General features: G+C 40.0%; 2 protein-coding genes and 1 long non-coding RNA gene across 11 annotated transcripts; 2 read left to right on the top strand and 1 right to left on the bottom strand.

Annotated features, from left to right (window-relative positions):
* Positions 1 to 94: 94 nt before the first annotated feature.
* LOC4338708 (preprotein translocase subunit SCY2, chloroplastic) lies at positions 95 to 7456 on the top strand. 9 transcript variants are annotated; one of them, XM_015784562.3, is made up of 13 exons: positions 95 to 648; positions 784 to 872; positions 1099 to 1178; positions 1291 to 1380; positions 1493 to 1584; positions 1909 to 1992; positions 3233 to 3374; positions 3802 to 3921; positions 3993 to 4122; positions 4834 to 4957; positions 5060 to 5166; positions 6399 to 6533; positions 6603 to 7456. In XM_015784562.3, the coding sequence occupies exons 1-12, from the start codon at positions 168 to 170 to the stop codon at positions 6486 to 6488; spliced, it is 1629 nt and encodes a 542-aa protein (XP_015640048.1). In that variant the 5' UTR covers positions 95 to 167; the 3' UTR covers positions 6489 to 6533; positions 6603 to 7456. The 9 variants fall into 9 exon arrangements, with proteins under 9 accessions (XP_015640048.1, XP_015640042.1, XP_015640049.1 ...); XM_015784556.3 differs by having other exon boundaries at positions 6387 to 6533; XM_015784563.3 differs by having other exon boundaries at positions 6399 to 6519; positions 6603 to 7319.
* Positions 7457 to 7969: 513 nt separating this feature from the next.
* LOC9266835 (probable E3 ubiquitin-protein ligase LUL4) lies at positions 7970 to 12684 on the top strand. Its single transcript, XM_015784172.3, has 4 exons — positions 7970 to 8757; positions 9798 to 10287; positions 10399 to 10526; positions 12357 to 12684. The coding sequence occupies exons 1-3, from the start codon at positions 8294 to 8296 to the stop codon at positions 10510 to 10512; spliced, it is 1068 nt and encodes a 355-aa protein (XP_015639658.1). The 5' UTR covers positions 7970 to 8293; the 3' UTR covers positions 10513 to 10526; positions 12357 to 12684.
* A 287-nt stretch (positions 12685 to 12971) lies between these two features.
* Positions 12972 to 16840, bottom strand: LOC9270962 (uncharacterized). Its single transcript, XR_010741606.1, has 4 exons — positions 16364 to 16840; positions 16012 to 16089; positions 14795 to 14899; positions 12972 to 13338 (listed from the first exon to the last, which is right to left on the bottom strand). It is a non-coding gene; the product is annotated as an uncharacterized lncRNA (long non-coding RNA).
* Between the last annotated feature and the right edge of the window lie 1895 nt (positions 16841 to 18735).

Below are 18735 nucleotides of genomic sequence, written 5' to 3'. Positions count from 1 at the left end.
TCGGCACGAGGCCCACTGGGCCGTGCCAGGCCGGGCCGGGCCGGTGGCACACGGGCCCGCGAGAGAAACCACACCGACGTGAAGGCGTAGCACCGCCGGATTTTGCAATCCCATCGGCCGGCAGAGCGCGACGGCGGCAGCTCGGCCACCGCCGCGGCATCGCCGCCATGCCGCACTCACTCTCCCTCCTGCTCGCGCCCAGCCGCGCGCTCTCCCTCTCCTCCCCACCGCTCCGCCTCGCCCCAACGCACCCACCACTTCGCCTGCACCACGACGGCGGCCACCTCCTCGTGGGCACGACGAGGCGGCAGGCTCCCTCGCCTCGCCGCCGCCGTCTCCATGCCGCCAGGGCTTCCGCGCCGTCCGCCGCCGCGGCGTCCCCCGTAGGGCCTGCGGGCGAGGGTGGCGAGGTGGGGGGCAGGGCGAGGAAGGCGGCGGGGTACCGGAACAGGTTCCTGGACCTGGCGCGGCTGGGGGCCGTGGCGGAGAGCGCGGCGGAGGCGCTCTTCCGCAGCGAGATTCGCCGGCGGCTGGCCGTCACGGCCGTGCTCATCCTGCTCAGCCGCGTCGGCTACTTCGTCCCGCTTCCCGGGTTCGACCGACGGCTCATCCCCGATTCCTACCTCAGCTTTGCACCCCTTCCTGCAGGTCTCTTCCCTTTACAGTCCTCCGAGAATATTAGTTCGTGCTAGCTGTAGTGTATGAAAGTGCGCGGTCGTTTGATCATTTTGATGGCCTTGGTGAACTGTTTGAAGAATGTGCGGTGCTCTTTCGGTTGTGCAGATGACCTCGGTGATTTTTCATCCGAATTGAAGCTGTCATTTTTCCAGCTCGGAATCAGTCATCAGATTTCAGCATCTATTGTCATGCAGGTTCTATTTTATCCCTTGTTTGGTCCTGCTCTTTTGTTTTCCAATGGCAACGTATGTCTCAAGTAGCAGCAATCCGCTCAATAACCTGTTGCAAACTGAGCCTTAGTTCTTTTATTCTAGAGTGTGTTCGTTTTTGCTCTTTAAGAGCGTTTTGCATCAGTTGCTTCTAACGTCGTACTAAAGCTTTTCTCAGTATTTGGTGATAGTAACAAATTGTGATTTTTAGGTTCTCTGTCATGTTCTTCCATCACTTGAAAAACTACGAAAGGAAGGGTTAGATGGACATGAGAAGATCAAAGGCTATATGTGAGTCGAGTTCTCTTTCTTGAACTGAATTATTTGAAAAGGGGATCTTTTATTTTCTTTCTCAACATTCATCTACTTTTAAATTTTAAGTCTGGTTATTTTGATGTTCTAGTTGGTGGCTGTCGCTGGGTTTTGCACTTGTGGCGGCTTTTACAGTGTCATGCTACTCACTGCAATATTCTATATATGCTGCAAGTTACAGGTGACAGTATGTTAGCTCTATATGGAGAAAAAGCTTTACTAATAATAATTTGTTTGGACTGGAAGGATGCTCATCAGTATTTCTTTACCTATACCTTTTTTTAATCTTTCAGAGTTAAGCATGTAATGATAACAAGCCTTTTCCTTGTTCTTGGTGCAATGACAATGACATGGATCTGTGACACTATATCGGAATCTGGATTTGGTAATACTCTATATCATGTATATCGGAATCTTGGATTTGGTATTCTAGCATCATCTCTGCATGCTTTGATTATACTGTGTTAAAGCTGTATTCAATATGGCATATTATGCCATATCCAAACTTTAAGACTAAACTCAGCTGTTGGACATGAAAACATGCATGCTGGCATGATTTCTTTACCATATATCTCTATGATTGCGATTCACGTAAATGATCTTGTAAAGTAAAAGCATAAAATGATGGTTGTTATCCATTTAGTGCATATTTTCTTGTACTTGGTTGGAACTTTTGTTCTTATATTTTCTTCTATGTCTTTGCATCCAGGACATGGCTCTTCCTTGATTATCTGTGTGGGAATATTGACTGGTTATACAGACACACTCCACAAGATGTTAACTCAATTTTCAGGTAATCTTTCACGACACTAATTGCAACTTTTCAACTGCTAAGTTTTACTCCTTTGAGTTGGATGCGACCAGTAAATTCTAATGATAATGATGTGTATGTACTGAATTTATTATCCTTGCATCTTCTTATATCTCTTTGCGGAAGTTTTGTGGTAGGTGGAGTATTTCAAGGCACTTTTCCAAACTGCATTGTCATCTATGATGATCTTATACTTTGATTTTTTTTTATCTGCCTGTTTGGTGCCTCACATTGTGTTGCCAACCAAAACTCATTGTTGGATTGTAACTCCTTTAAAGGATTGAATTTCATTACAGCTTGGCATAACTGTTGCTCAAATAAATAAGAAGCAACATGGTCTGAGTAGAATGGATAATTCCATTATGCCACTCAAATTTTGCCAAACCAGGGATGTGCTGTTATCGTACAAGTACAATACTTTACCCTTTTATTTCATTGCAGACAAAATTCCATCAGTCAAATCATGCCCAGGATGTGCAAAGACTATTTTACCCCTTCTCTATCAGTTTCCTCTGTTTTCTATTGCACTTTTCCATAGCTGACTGGAGAGAACGACCTCATCTATCCTCCAATGACCAATGGCTAGTTTAGAGATATGTTAGTCATTATTCAGAGAAATTAAAAAATGAGAGCAAAGGGGTAAAATTTGATCAACAAGGGTAGAAAAGGGTAATGTTTTGGTACAGTACAGTCATATCTGGAGTTGGTTTTCAATGGGATATCTAGGCTCAGACATATTGTTAATGATATATATGGAATTATCCCTTTTCATCTTCTATTAAATCATTACAGGATGGTGAAATCTTATTTTGCACTTAAAAATCTTGGATGGTTGTGTCTGTTATAACCTCGTCAGTAGTGTTATCTTAGCTGATCTACCTGAGCTCCATTTCTCTAGCTGAGCATAACATAATATGCATCGTGCAATGTTAAGGTTTGTTTGCACGATCATTTGGGCACTAGCCAGTTCATGAAGATATAATGTTGACATTTTTGTCAGTAACGTGTATATACGAACTAGAATTTTAAGTCTTAAAACACTTCACCAGTTTCTACAATACAATAACTTGTTTACCAAGATGGATCAGATAAACATTTGGAGAAAAGAAACCGAAAATGTAACTCCTAATTTCTTTCGGTCATATACAGTATGTACACAGACAGCTGATATGCTGAGACTTCTAGTGTTATTTTCTTTTATTTGATATGCCTTTCGAAACAGGAAATTGGTACAGCTGTTGGCCCTACATCTTGGGGATAGCTGGGACTTTTATTTTGGTTACCATGGGAGCAGTACTGGTGACTGAAGGGTGTAGGAAGATAAAGCTTCAGTACTATGGATTTAAATTGGCTTCTGGTGCAAGGTAATGATAAAATCAACTCTACACTCATTTTTATTATCATGTACTTTTGAATGCTATTTTTGCATGGAGCACATAAGAACATTATCCACACAAGCTGCACATAAGAACCTTTCATGTTGCCCAAATGCCCAAACAGAATATACTTTATCACATTAACTGCAAACCTTTTGTTTGAAACATCTATTTATGTTATTTGAAAACTCCAGTTTGTTATATTCTGCTTAAGTTCTAATTTCTAAACAATTTAACAGCACCCTTCTACCGGTATTTTTAGCTGCAGCCTGGCATGGTTATATGGCTCAATGATATGGTTGGATGTGGATTGACCTAGCAAAGGCTACTCCATCATCACCTATTTGTGCTAATACTACGCTTTATGGTTTTCTCAATCCTTTTACTTATCTTATATTTGATCATTCTTTTGTAGGAGTGAGAGCTCCCCAGTTACAGAGGTAGAGCCATATATCCCTTTTAACATAAATCCAACTGGGATGCAGCCTTTGCTTACCACCTCATACTTATTAGCTTTTCCAAGCATTATGGCCAGGTAATTCATTGTGTTTATTTTTTGGGTATGTTTTGGTTAAAATTTCCATTCTGATTTTGGAATTTCTCCAGCATTTTTGGTACGCAATTTTGGGAAAGTTTGAAGGAAACGTTGAATCCAAAGACTTCAGTTGGTGGTGGTCCATGGGTTTATTATTTGACATATGCATTTCTTGTCTTCGTCTTCAATATTTTTGACATTGTAAGTTACTTTCTCATCTTAATAACTGTCTAACTATTTTATTTTTCAGGATACAGTCATTATACCAATATTCCTTCTATTATCTTGTGGTGATGTTCTCTTATAGTTGCTCGTGACCTTGTTTTGGTGCCTGCGGAACCTGGCTGACCCCCTTAGAGAATGCATTGTTTAAAAAATTCCGTAATGAATTGTGGATGTAGCACACAGAGTCCTTTAAACCTACAAAAAAAAAATTCAAATTGTCTAGATGTTGAGATACAGAAAGGACAAGCATACATCACGGTATTGTTCACCATGAAGTAGCAGTAGCCGTAAGACTTTTCCTTTTGTATCTTGACATGTAGGAAAAAACTTGAGTTTTATATTTTTCTTTACACAGAGCTACTCATGCTACATCCATGAATCATTTTGGAATTTTTTAATCATCGCTTATGTTGATTCATCAGATTTTTTTATGGGGGACAACGAATCCCCTGGGGACCAACAACTATGCATAATCTAACTGTTGAACCTAGTATCACATACAAAACTTTTCTTAACAATGCTCTTGTAGATCTTCAAAAACATGACAGATATTTGTGATGTAATTTTGATATCAGAACTCATGTTCTCAACATTTTCAGGAAGATAATATTCTTTTATTTTCTTTTCATGATTTTATTTGCACATGCCTTATCAAATATAGCTTAATCTACACATTATTCACTGCAGGCAAACTTGCCAAAAGAGATATCTGACTACCTGAATAAAATGAGTGCTAGAGTACCGAAGATAAAGCCTGGAAGAGCAACAGTAGAGTATCTTACAAAAATACAAACATCTACACGTTTCTGGGGTAGGTGGCCTTCACGAGAACTTGTAGCATGGCCAAACTTTCCTCTGTTTTGCTTTATGTTTTTTCTTATTTTTAAAAAGTGTTTCTTTCCTTGAATTCCAGGGGGTATATTGCTGAGCTTGTTGGCGACTTCCTCTTTATTACTTGACCGATATCTCAGGCAGATAAATGAGGGATTTTCTATAGGTTTCACGTCGGTGTTGATTATTGTGAGTGCATCTCAATTATATTCTTCATTATCATTTGTCACCATGAAGAAGATTGATGTTGAATTGCATTTTCAATCATATTCTTAGTTAACTATTTGCCACTTTTAAGATGTGGCAATTAAGGATTTGCCACTCGCAGTCTATGACATCTGGGTCCAGTGGCAAATCCTTAAGTGTCACTTGTAATAATGGCAAATAGTTAATTATCTCTTTTCATGGTGCTATTTTTTCCAAGTATTGGCCTTTTTACATGTGTTTTCTCTGAATATCTTCTAGGTGCCTGAATCTGAAATTCTAAATGAACTTAAACTTGGTCAAGTGACTAGGGATTTTAGCTGATTATGCACACTTCCAATGTTGACCTTCTGTATTTTGTTTTTTCAATGTTTCTGCCTTTTGATCTTCTTAAAAATATTGATAAAATCCAAATGGTGTATTAGATGATTTAGGGCTTAAGGCCTTTCGCTCTGTCAAGTTAAGCCCTCCTAGCTGTCCCCACAATGCATTCCTGCTCCCCACAGGCCCACACCCATAAAAAATGCCATTAGAATCTCTGTTTGATGTACTATTTGTTGTACTTATGGAGGAAGGCTGGGTGATTTTGACCTTTGAGAGATGAATATTATGTAATTAAATATTATGTTTATGCAGTTTAGCACATTATTGCAAGTTGTTCCATAATGCAGAGCCCACTGCTATGCATAATTTATAAATCTAGGATATATATTTAGAAAGTAAAAGCACACAATTTTTTTATTGAAAAGAACAAAACAACTGAAGATTTTGTTTCCTTAAAATCTTAAATGAAAAGCTTGAGCCTATGCAGTATAGGAATCATTTCCAGCCGTAATCATATTAGCAGTGAACTTGGCAAATGTGTTAGTTCTTTGCCACTAAATAATTAATATGCTTACCTGCCTATAGATAGTTACCGTACCGATGTGTTCTTCCATCCACAATTTCATTTTACATGGATAGCTCAAAGTTTGTGTTCATTTCCCTCTACATTGCATTTTCTTTTTATTATTTTTGTTTAAAAACAAAAATGCATATCAACTATAAAGAATTCTATTAGTGTGCTGCTTATTTTCTGCTGCTGCATTAGGTGTTCTAGCCCTTTTCTACCTTCATTTACTTATGGACATTAAATATTTTTTTTCTTTGATCAAATGGGACATGTGCGTGATGAACATGTGTTTGGATAATGAAACTATATGAAGATGATTGTTCAGGTGGGCTCAATCATCGAGCTGAGAAGGTCTTATCAAGCATACAATGTGATGCCAGCACTAAGCAAAGTTCTAAGGAGATATGGTGCCTGAGGTTATGTACGCCACATATTTGGTTATGATGGTATCATCCACAAGGTACTTCTTCCTTTGCTGCTAGTCTTTGTTAATATTAAGCTAAGCCTGCCTTTTTCCCCTTTGTTTTAGAAGAAGAGGGCCATTTCAAAAAAACTTCAGAGTTTACAGGCTTACAGCCGACTAGATGCTGTGACCTTGATTATTGTCAACAACTTGCAGTACGGTGCAGTAAGAAGAGTTCTATAACCCAGACCAATATTGTGCTTGGGTTGGGATGAGATTAGTATAGTTTGATATCAATCTTCTGTGGCATAAACTGGAACTGAAGAACCAAGGAGGATATTTTGTTACTCATGGCACAGCAACTATGAAGAGCGTGACCTACGAGGAGCTGTGTAATTGTGTTGTCTTTGGCCACTTCTGGAATGGTTGACGGCTTGATGCAATGCGAACGAAAATTTGGATCCAATCTCACCCAGCTGTATAATTTTCTGAAGATCAGATTGCCAAATTGCTGGCTAGCTGCATCACGCTTAGTAAATGGTGCGGTCAGAAGTCAGAACCTGAAGTCTGCAAAATTGCTGGTTTTGGGTTGATTGTTGGAACGTTCTACATCAGAGGCTGGCGGGTTGACCATCTGGACTTATCCGTGTAGCACAATGAAGATCAGCTGTCGTGCGTTTGCTGACCAGTAGTATCTCTCTGTAGGCTTATGTTTTTGTAAATATATGGCTTATTAACAGTAGAACTTCCACTCCTGTCCTGACTTCTCAAAGGCTGTTCTGTTCACTTTTCCAAAAAGCAGCTTCATATTTACAAAAGATAAAGAAGCACATTTTTCTTTTATTGACAAAGATATAGCTGAGCTGCATGCTGAAGAAACAGACGTATCATACAGGTCGAGCCTCCAATGTGACATTATTGCGCTCAATGGCGCGTTGTACCATTATCTACTACAGTACATCAGTACTAATGTCTTTCAACATTGAGTCTCAAACAGAAAACCTACTCACAATCACAGAATCACATCATAACATTATTGTGCTCAATGGCCCGTTGTGCCATTATCCTAAGTGACCCACATATTCAGGTAGAGGATTAGATGTAGGAGTAGTTAGGCATTTAGCTAATCTACTCCCTCCGTCCCTAATACAAGAGATTTTGATATTTTGCTTGCTATGTTTGACTATTCGTCTTATTTTAAAAAAAATAGAATTATTTTTTTTTATTTACTTTATTATCCAAAGTACTTTAAGCACAACTTTTCATTTTTTATATTTGCACATTTTTTTAATAAGATAAGTGGTCAAACAGCGCAAATAAAATCTCTTATATTATGGGACGGAGCGAGCAGTACAGTACGATGTAGTATTCTTTAACTCCATCATCACACTTTGGCCACCGGTCAATAACGACGAGCCGACGACAGTCAGGCACCAAAAAGAAAAGGAGAAAGAAAAAAAAAGAAAAAGCTCCATCTCTCTCCTTCCATCCGCAGTCCGCGCCACCACCACGGCACGGCGACATCACCACCCACCTCACCCTGCCGCTCCCGAGCGCGATCGCTCGTCGCGATCTCCGGAGAGAGGAGAGAAAAATTCGGAACGGCCCCCCCGACACACGCGAAACCGCCGCACCCCGCGCGAGTCAATCCTCCGTGTGGCCGAGTCCTCTTCCACCCCTCCCCTCGCGTCAACACCACCGCGCGCACGCGCTGCTCCTGCTCCCCCCACAACGCGACGCGCCTAAGCAAACCTCATCTTCTTCTTCTTCCTCGCTTCCTTCCTCCACCTCCACGCGGCGAATCCACCAGGTGTGCCATGGGTGGCTCGTCCTCCACCAGCCGGCGCCGCCGCGACGAGTACTACGCGGCCCGGCCCCCGCCGCCGCCGCACCACTACTACACCTACCCACCGCCCCCTCCTCCGCCGCCGCACCACCACCACCACCCGCCGCCACCGCCTCCCCCGCCGCACCACCACCACCAGCACCCCTACCGGCCTCCGCCGCCGCCGCACCACGCCACCTCGTCCTCCTCGTACTACTACCACCACCCGCCGCCCCCGCACGCCTACCACGGCCCGTGGCACCCCGCGCCGCGCCCGCCGCACCCGGAGCAGCCCGCGCTGACGGGGCCGCCGCCCGAGTTCGTGGATCACCAGCAGGCGCGGAAGGTGAAGAACGACGTCAACCTGCACAAGGACACCATCCGGCTCGTGCCCGACGTCACGGACCCCGACCGACGCCTCGTCGCCTTCACCTTCGACGCCGTGACCGACGGCAGGTGAGGCCGGGATCGTGGATTGGGGGGGGGGGGGGTCTTGAGCTCTGAAACAGCGATCGTGTCTCAAATTTCTTGGGAGTTGTTTTGAATTGTGTACCTAATTCTAGTTGAGAATTGAACTGTAGGATTTAGTTTATTTGAGACCCAAAAAAAAAGAGCAAATTCTTCCAGAGATTTTCAAAGCTAAAGCTGGAGCTGATGAGCTATGCGAAGTTGGGAAATCTCTTTTGATATATCAAATTCTAGATACCAAGCATCTTCCTGCTCTTTACTGTTAAATGGGAACCGGTCCTTCACTTTAATAATAAATATGAATCAGAGGAATAAGGATAAGAAGAGGAAACCTCAAGTAGTGTAATCCTAACCTGAAGCAAACCCCTAAAATCATTTAAAATTTAACAACCATAGTGAGAAGTTAGCTGCTCTATCATTATGTATGTCTGAAATATGCATCAGTTGCAGACTTAGCATTAGGTGTTCAACCTCGGTACCTATGTAATATTTTATTCAGGTTATTTTAACATTTCTATTTTGTACTACTGCACCACGTGGAGCATTTTACTGGAGTCTCAATTAAGCTTAAACTAGTTATTCCCTCCGTCCCAAAATATAAGTATTTTTGGACTATGACACGGTCTCCGATATGCTATTTTAATCAACAATATCTATAAAAGTAATATGTTTTAAATAAAATGAGTTGCATATTATGATAGTTTGTTTAATGATAAATCTAGTAACACCAATTTTATATGATTGATCTTTTTTATATTTTTGCTATTAATAGTCAAAGTTTAAAATGTTTGACTTGTCACTATGCTAAAAATGCTTATATTTTGGGATGGAGAGAGTATATAAAATTCATTTTCTAGGAAAGTTTTTGGACTGTTTTATGCTTATATTTTGGGATGGAGAGAGTATATAAAATTCATTTTCTAGGAAAGTTTTTGGACTGTTTTGATATCTGACCAAATCGTTTAGTCATTTTCCATCTATAGTTATTGTTTGGAGACCATAGTTAAACTTGCTCTTGTCCTTTGCAGCATAACTATTTATTACTTTGGCAAGGAAGGAAAAAACTGTACTTTCTCTTCAGTATATCCAGAATTACAAACACCTACAAAGATACCTTTCCAGAAAGGATTGGCTCAAAAGTTTGTCCAGACCTCTGGATCTGGTGTTGATTTGGGATTCTTTTCTCTGGATGAGCTTTCAAATCCTTCTGGAGAAGTATTCCCACTGGTAGTTTATGCAGAAGCTTGTCCACCTCCAGAGGAAAGTCACCAGCCTAACTCCACTAGGGCACAAATTACTCTTGCTGTTATAGAGAAGCATCACAATGACCTTCGAGTTAAAGTTGTCAAGCAAATGTTGTGGAGTGATGGCGAGAAGTATGAGCTACAAGAAATTTATGGGATTGTCAACTCGACTGAAGCTGATGTTCCCGACGCAGATGATAGTGATATGGGGAAAGAATGTGTCATCTGCTTGACAGAGCCAAGGGACACAGCTGTTTTTCCATGTAGGCATTTGGTAAGTACCTGATTCACCATAGTCTATGGCCTACATCTGTAGTTTTGCTTTTGCCAGATCTAACTTACATTGCCTTAAATTGGCTGATCTGATTGGTCCTGTGTTGCCCAGTGCATGTGCAGTGAATGTGCAAAAACTCTAAGGTTTCAAACAGATAAATGCCCCATATGCAGACAACCTGTTGAGAAATTAATGGAGATCAAAGTTAGAAGTCCCGAGCCATAAAGACACCTTCGCTGGTATGGTTTTTGCTTCATTTTATAATTTGTTGTATATAATCCTTTAAAATAGCATCTTCCTTCAAAGTTGATGTCTTTGTAGCAAGAAACTGTTGATTTCATCATTGCACACTTGAACTCTATGTGTTAATTTTTGTGGGCATAGAGAGAAAAGTGGTTTCTGTGAACCATCCTTTGCTTTCATTGAGCTAATTGTAAAATTGTACATACCTTTTTGTGGTGTTAACTGCCAAACTTTTAGTTTTCTTGACTTCATATGCTAGATTTGTGCTGTCCTTTTATATTTCACACTCACTAATTCCGAGCTCTGCCTTCTACATTTACTTGAATCTCGATGATTGCGATTGGTGTTCCAATCCAGTCTATCTGCAAGCATAGCCTGCTAACTCTTGAGGACAAACAGAAAGAACAAAGTGTACCTACAAGTTTCACCATAGCCAAGTTACCGTGTACTGATTCTTTTACCTGGGCATGAATCATGGAGTCATGGTAGGTGGTACACACATAGGATGGAAGGAAAACTGGCTTAGTGTGACCAAAGTATGCCAAATTACAGTTACTATGGGACAATAGAATTGCTAGTTTGATATTCCACTTGGGATCAGCTCCCCTGCTGACATTAGTGGGGAGAAAGTTGTCTGAAGCTCACTAGCAGGCTTAAACCCAGCTGATATGCTTTATGTATCTTTTGTTAGACCTGATGCATTACACATTTGTTTGAACTTCAAAAGTCTTCACCATCTAGCAGATCTGGGTGTTATGAATTTCTGATTGATGAAAGCAGTAATACTCAACATATAAATGGGAATGAATCAGGTGGAGCATTTTACATGTTTATTCACTCCATTAAAATGCTGATATGTCATATGTCCTAAGATGAGGATTTAACAACGAATTTTATTCCCAAGTGGTAACAAGTGCTTGTAAGATACAAACCATTCAAAAGGCGTTTAACTAGGACCATGGTTCTGTACAATGCTTGTTTAAACTTGGCTATCTTGGGAACTGAGCCTAGCTCAGTTGGTCGAGGTCGTGGATGTATGCCTAGACCACCCAGGTCCAAATCCTTGTCGAGGCGAATTTGGGTGCCTAACTGCCTATTTGTTCTTAATTAAGAAAACCAGATAGTTGCTCCTAGGTTGGTTGAGTTTTAAACTAGGCTGTCTTGTTCTTTCATAAGGTTCTTCATGCCTTTTTGTTGCCTACATGTTTATGCACTGAAAAATGATGATCTCTGTTTCCTTGATTTATAGTTCTTATTGGTTCATCCATTGGTATGATCTGAAATATAGTGGACTAGTGAATCTTTCAGTCTTTCAGTCAGTCAGTTACTAATTACCATACTGGCGCCCTAGTTAGAGTCAAGGGTATTCAGATGTATACCCAAGATTTTTGACAAAAAAGGATAGGTATATGTAGTATGTGATACGTATGTGTATGAAAAAAACAAAAAAGAGGCCATATTCAACCCAAGAAGCAAATAAGTGCCTGGATCCCTCCTCCCTCCTCTAATGGTCCAATTCACACAAGTCTGCTCAATTTGGCAATTCACACAACACCATATGCAGCTATCTAAAAAAAAACCCTTTATATTTTGATTTTGAATACATATACACATCTCAAAGGGAAGCAACTTATTAATGAATATAAATAGTTCGGTACAATCAAAGTATAACATCTTCCATATTTCACCAGTTTGGCGCATCCAATACTCTCAAGTACTACCTGGAATTCCAAAACTTTTACTAGCTCACATAATGCAGAAGTTGAATGATTTGCACATTGCAGAATTTTTTGGGTACCAATTGTTGTTTATGTTTTGCTTGCCAGTATGCTGCCCGTGTTGCGGATCCTCAAATAATGAGCTGGAATGGTGTATGAGAAGCTTCGATCTGGTCGTGATGCTTCTTTTTTGTTTCTGGCGAACTGCTGAAGGTGCCTTTGGAAATTTTGGCAAGTTTTCCCGGTGTACAGAACATGTAAATGGTACGGGGCATGTCCATTAACCACGATGTACAGTTCTCTAAGCTACGACTCTGAATTTGGGCATGCAAATGTGTAAGAATTGTGTCAATGTATGTTCGCCATCCTGGATACGCTCTTCCATTATGTTTTTTTGATGAAAAGCTCTTCCCTTGTGTTGCGGTCTGGAACAAAACATTCACGTATTCGCGTTATGCGTCTTCTCGTACTGTCCTATCGTACATCGCACACCTGTTATTTCCATTTAATTCAGAGAAGTCCCATGAGTAAATTATTTCGGGTCTTATTTGGGGCACTCCGTTTATGATCATAGCCACAATAACATCATAAACTAGGGTGGACCCCGCGCATTGCCGCGGGGCATAATAAACGAACACTGATTATTATGCAGTGTTAGTGAAACATTAAAATAAAAGGTACTTATGTAGATTTCAAAATATAAATGCAATCTCCAAGCTGATATGATAACAAAATGTAGTCTCATTAGTATGAATATGAATATATATGTTTCAATATTTCTGATGACAACAAAAATTATACTGAAAGTTCACTAAGCCATATAATATATGTAAAATACACTATTTTATTAGACAAGAGAATCGACGAGGGTGGTCAGTTGGTAATTCAAATAGTTAAGACTCACATAATAGGCATCGAAGGCATACAGATGAGACAAACGATTTATCTTGTAGCACAACTCCTTTAAGTCAAAAGTTATATAACAGAGCACACATGTGTCCTGATATGTCCTCTGGCAAAACACCTGGGCACCTGGCTGATGGAAACATGAAATACATGATGATCACTTTAGATAGCTTTTTGCCTTCTCCTGCTTATTCATTATAGCAACTTGCATTAGTACGATTACCAACAGGCTTAAGCATGATGGATAGCAGATAACTTTTAAGGAAAATATGTATATATGGGAAACATCCATGTATGAACAGTTGTTGAAGTGGTTGATCATATTGAATAAGAGAAAATAATATTATGTGACAGTTGATGAGATGGCAAGTGAGACTGTAAGGTACGTAAGTGTGTTATGAAGCATGTGGATGGAAAACCTAATGAATAGCATGCCATGAACCTGTAGCAAGATTAAATTAATAGGAGATGTGCATGATCAAATATGAGATAGTATTAAAAGCATTAGTCTTGAGAGAATCTAAATTAGATGCAGAACTTTTTGTACTACTTCACGAATGCAAGAATCTCCAAATACCACATTTCTATAGGTAACTTGTAAAATGCAGTAAAATTATTTTTACATTGAACTTGTTTACCAGTTGGTACACAAATATAAAACCGAACATAAATAAAAGCTATGAAGCAACCGTGGCTACCAGAAGGTATTAGAGGAAAGTTGAGTGTTAAGATCACATAACATGGATAAAAAATAATTGAACGTGATTGAGGAGCTGCTATATGATCTGGGTGGGGGAATCCTGATTTAGAATTGAAGCAACAATTTCCGGTGAATAAATGAACTGGGACAAGATAAGAATTAGTCTGTAAACGTGGTTTGAACAGATGGCAATAGGTTGAGCCAGTAATGATGATTGTGCAGAATAAATGGGAAGAAATGTCATACATGAGGAAAATAACAGGGCTGACAATAAGAAGAATATAAATTATACCAGCAGATTGAGCAAGTAATCTTCAACGTATAGAGTGTCTAGATGAAAAATGCGTGTGCCTTGAGATGCTGATCACTACAATAAACATTAATTGAAAAAACTATAACTAACGTGTAGATCTAGATAAAATGGCTATTCATATTGCAAGGATGCATGTATATTTGCGTGAAAAGGTCAAAACTGATCATGGATAGAATTTGTCAGAACAGTACAATATATTTCAAAAGAAATTTTATGGTTTATGCTATACAGACACTTCGTGTTCCTATTGTTAGAGAGGAAGAGTTTGACCAGTACAATGTCTGAACTACTAAAGCAGAGTTGATCACCATAGTATTTTCAGGAAGATTAGAAGAGAACATGTAGATGGAAAATGAACTATAGTATCCATATGGTCCATAGTGAGCAGACAGGAACCGCAACGAAGAAACATATGAAAAACTATTCAAAGAAACATCCATATGTGCATTTTGGTGATCATGTGCAATAAGTGTCTCTTTTCACGAGCATGTATTAATATAGAACATATTGAATCTAGTGTTCAGCGCTGATCAGGCAGACGAGTAAAATAAATTAGAGAAATAAGATCTACATGGAGTATGTATCAGCATAGCAGAAGAAATGAGGGATAAATAGTTATATCTTTACCTTAACAGTATGATATAATGCAAAATGTTTGCACTTACAAGCTGCATGCTCCTACAAGATCTAGAACACTGCAAAAAGATATAAGGAAGCACCAGATTAACAGCCCTGCAAAGTCGTGAAGAAAAGTAAATTTATTTTAGTAAGTACATGAGAGACAAAGAAACAGAATGGGGTTCAATTTAGCATTACTAATAAAAATGTAGAATGAAGGTGATATGTAAGAGAATGCATCGTAACCAATTTTGGCCACCTGGTGAATAAAAAGGTAAAATATCACAAGAGGGGAAGGCTATATAGATTATTTCACTAAAATGCGTCCACTTAAAAGCTATATGTTTCTGCATCATCTAGAATAATGTAAAGATGCGAGGAAACACGACATTAACATGCATGCAAAGTACTGAAGTAAAGTCAATATTGTAGTAAGCACATGAGGGGTAAAAAGAATACAATGAACTTAAATTTAGCACCAGTAATAAACTATAAAGTGGAAGGCCATACTTTAGGGAAAGGATTGTAACCAACAAAGATGATTATACTGTTGGAGTTGTGGTGGATCATTCATGTGCTGCCTGCTGGCCTAAATCATCAAAAATTTCTCTATAAACAACATTATGGGTGCTGTCTATATACTCAGGCGGGTTATTCTCAATCAAAACCCGTAGACCATCAGGTGAAGTCACACGTGAGAACGCAACATAGAGTTGCCCATGTGAAAGGACTGGGCTAGGAATATAGACACCCACTCCCTAAAACAACAATCATTCAATTCAATATACCTTTTTGGACTGTAAAAATCAGGGTGCAACATCAATAAAGCAAAGGGAATATATATATGCAACAGTCGGCTGGTAAATCGATTAATTAGACAGTGTTCAAGTTCAACGCGCTTTGGCAAAGGAACCAAAGAACAGTAAAATTGAATAAATGTTTAGCAACAGGTACACCGACGTGTAGTGCCTAAAATAAGTATAAAATGACCACACCAAAGGAGCAGAATAAATGTTTAGTAACAGGTACACCGACGTTTAGTGCCTAAAATAAGTATAAAATGACCACACCAAAGGAGCAGTTCAGGTAAAAAGGAGTGGAAAATCATGGCACACAGTAAGACATAGTGCGTGAAAACTGACAAAGTGAAATCATATTATTTTCTTTTAACCAGAGATTAGCACCCACTTGACAAACTGGTAAATAGTTGGTAAGATACAACTTACATACGAACCCTCGTATTTATATCTCTCAGTGTGTTCGTGATCTATGACAAAAACAAATTAAGTCCAGAAAGTGAGCACCTGCAAATCCAGGAATTGATGATGCCATTATGGTCATGTATGACTCACAACTATAAATTATCGAACAACCATATATAATATGAGGATCTTGACATTGACCCACCCATGCATCCACATGATATTTGAGCATGTTAATAGTGCAAGTGCATCAATTCATGCAGATAAATATAATTCTAATTTTACTTCTGACAAGGGTTTGGTTCCCCACCCAGCCACCCTACTATAGCAAGCATGAGGATCTAATGAAAGGAAAAGCTCTACAACAGGTGGTTACCTTCTGTCGATTTACTGCTTGCTCAAACATCTGTGATCCTAATCTCCAAGCAGCACTGAAGAGGAGAGGAAAGCTGAGCAACCGGACAGCAAGGTGGCGATGGCGCCGGCTGGTTCCGCGAGCTCGACGGGATGGAACGCCGCTGCAGCGCCGAGCAGTTCTGCGAGCTGGACGGCAAGGTGGCAATGGCGCCGGCCAGCTGCGCGAGCTCGACGGGGTGCAATACCGCGGGGGCGGCGCCGCTGAGCAGCCAGACAGAAAGGTGGCGATGGCGCCGGCTGGTTCCGCGAGGCCGACGGGATGGAACGCCGCTGCAGCGCCGAGCAGCTCTGCGAGCTGGACGGCAAGGTGGCAAGGGCGCCGGCCAGCCCCGCGAGCTCGACGGGGCGGAACACCGCGGTGGCGGCGCCAAGTAGCTTCGCGAGATGGAGCTCCGTGGGGAGGCAGCAGCGCCAATTAGATCTGCGAGGAAGCAGCGGGGAATTTGGGAGGAGGAAGCGATGGGGAATTTGGGAGGGCGAGGCGTGGGAGAGAGAGGGGATTGGGCCAGCCACCAGCAATGCTGCTGCCTGCAATGTCCGTGCGCTGGAGATGACGGATGGATTAAATCCATCGGTATAGATCGAACGGTCCATGTGGTGGCAAGAACTGTTGCACTGTAGCAGCTCTAGGAAGGCTGAGATTAACTCGAGTACTGCTGGTAGTGGGTTGCAAAAACAAAGGATTTAATATGATGTGAGCATATCATTCGTTGCTAGCTGCTCCAATGGCACGAATAAACATTATTTTTTGACATTATGTACCATGAGCAGATATTTCTGGTGGGGGTATGGTAGTGTGGGAGAAAATATATTGGAAATCACAACAGAAGAGTTAGTTTTGACTTCACTGCGTTGTCTTCATTTAGTTCCATTCCTTGTATTGCTTGGTGATTTGGCTTTCTGTATAAAAGATGTTTTTTGATGTATACTTATTTTAAGTTTCGGTATAAAAGATGTTTTATGATGTATAGTAATTATAAGCAACATTATCAGTTGATCTGTTCGACCATACTCCAGTATTATTTAGATCGTATTCTTGCTTCTTGAAAACGTCCCCAGAACATCTCCTGACTGACTCACTCCCTCCATGCCCCACTTCGGTGACTGAATGGAGCGCGCTGGTGTCTGCCACCCTGTTTCTCGCCAATGCCTCAACCAAAGCAACGTATGATAGCAATATAGCATAATCAATCAACTAATCTCAAGCCGGCCGTTTTGCCGGATTTGGATTGGACCAAGTGGCAGGGTTGGATATGAAGATAAACTGGAGCTATATACTCCCTCCGTTTTACAATGTAAAACTTTCTAGAATTGCCCACATTCATCTAGATTCATTAGCATCTATATGAATATGGACAATGCTAAAAAGTCTTATATTGTGAAACGGAAGAAGTATGAGGTAAAAAAAAATGACGAGTGAGGTGATAAAAATGAAACATCGAGAGACTTCCCGTGGCCGCAGCTTCCACCTGATCATTAGAACCGTTCCATGTCTGTGTACCTGAAACCCCATGTCGTAACTTGATTACTTGTTTTCATGTATTAACATAACGTATCATAGCTATTAAGCTAGCTTATATGAGCTGCTCATTGAAAATTTAACTTATATGCACAATTGTTAAAGAACATCGAATAAAAAATTATATATGATAATAGTAATTTTTTTCAATGTTGGGGGCATGAAATTATTTTTTAGAAAGGGCATGAAAATAACTGTATGCTGTGATTGTAATAGTTAAGTGCACGCGTTATACTTCTTTCGTATTTTAATGTATGACGTCATTGACTTTTCGACCAACGTTTAACCATTTTTTTTATTTAAAATTTTTGTACAAATATGAAAATATTTATGTCATGCTTAAAGAACATTTGATGACAAATCAAGTCATAATAAAATAAATGATAATTACATAAATTTTTTTGAATAAGACAAATGGTCAAACGTTGAACAAAAAGTCAACGGCGTTATATATTAAAATATGGAGGTAGTATGTCCCAAGAAGAGACCGGATTTATTTATGTTGTGAAAAAAGAGAAGAAAACTATGAACACATGTCTAGCTAATGGATGATAAATGAAACCAAGTTCGTGATAATTATTCAAGAACACAAACAAACGAATTAAAATTATTTTCTTAAAAATTAGGTATTGAGAAATTGATATTTTAAACTATCGTAAAACACATGTAAATATAATATACCATTAAAAATACTCCTTGCTTTCACAAAATACATTATTGACTTTAATTAAGGTGTTAATTTTGACGAACTGTACTTTTAATAATCAAATTTTATAACATTAGAGAATCATTGACTCTGATATGATTCGATA

Source organism: Oryza sativa, chromosome 5, assembly GCF_034140825.1.
Source record: "Oryza sativa Japonica Group chromosome 5, ASM3414082v1".
NCBI classification, from domain to species: Eukaryota; Viridiplantae; Streptophyta; class Magnoliopsida; order Poales; family Poaceae; genus Oryza; species Oryza sativa.
This window is presented reverse-complemented; position numbering and strand designations above follow the sequence as displayed.

What these genes read in the sequence shown, in the direction of transcription:
- LOC9266835 (XM_015784172.3), top strand. Translation starts at nt 8,294, where the DNA reads ATGGGTGGCTCGTCCTCCACCAGCCGGCGCCGCCGCGACGAGTACTAC. An exon ending in GACGCCGTGACCGACGGCAG is followed by an intron (nt 8,758 to 9,797) that starts GTGAGGCCGGGA and finishes TGTCCTTTGCAG; the next exon opens with CATAACTATTTATTACTTTG. An exon ending in TTTTTCCATGTAGGCATTTG is followed by an intron (nt 10,288 to 10,398) that starts GTAAGTACCTGA and finishes TGTGTTGCCCAG; the next exon opens with TGCATGTGCAGTGAATGTGC.
- LOC4338708 (XM_015784556.3), top strand. Translation starts at nt 168, where the DNA reads ATGCCGCACTCACTCTCCCTCCTGCTCGCGCCCAGCCGCGCGCTCTCC. An exon ending in CAGCATCTATTGTCATGCAG is followed by an intron (nt 873 to 1,098) that starts GTTCTATTTTAT and finishes TGTGATTTTTAG; the next exon opens with GTTCTCTGTCATGTTCTTCC. An exon ending in GATGTTAACTCAATTTTCAG is followed by an intron (nt 1,993 to 3,232) that starts GTAATCTTTCAC and finishes CTTTCGAAACAG; the next exon opens with GAAATTGGTACAGCTGTTGG.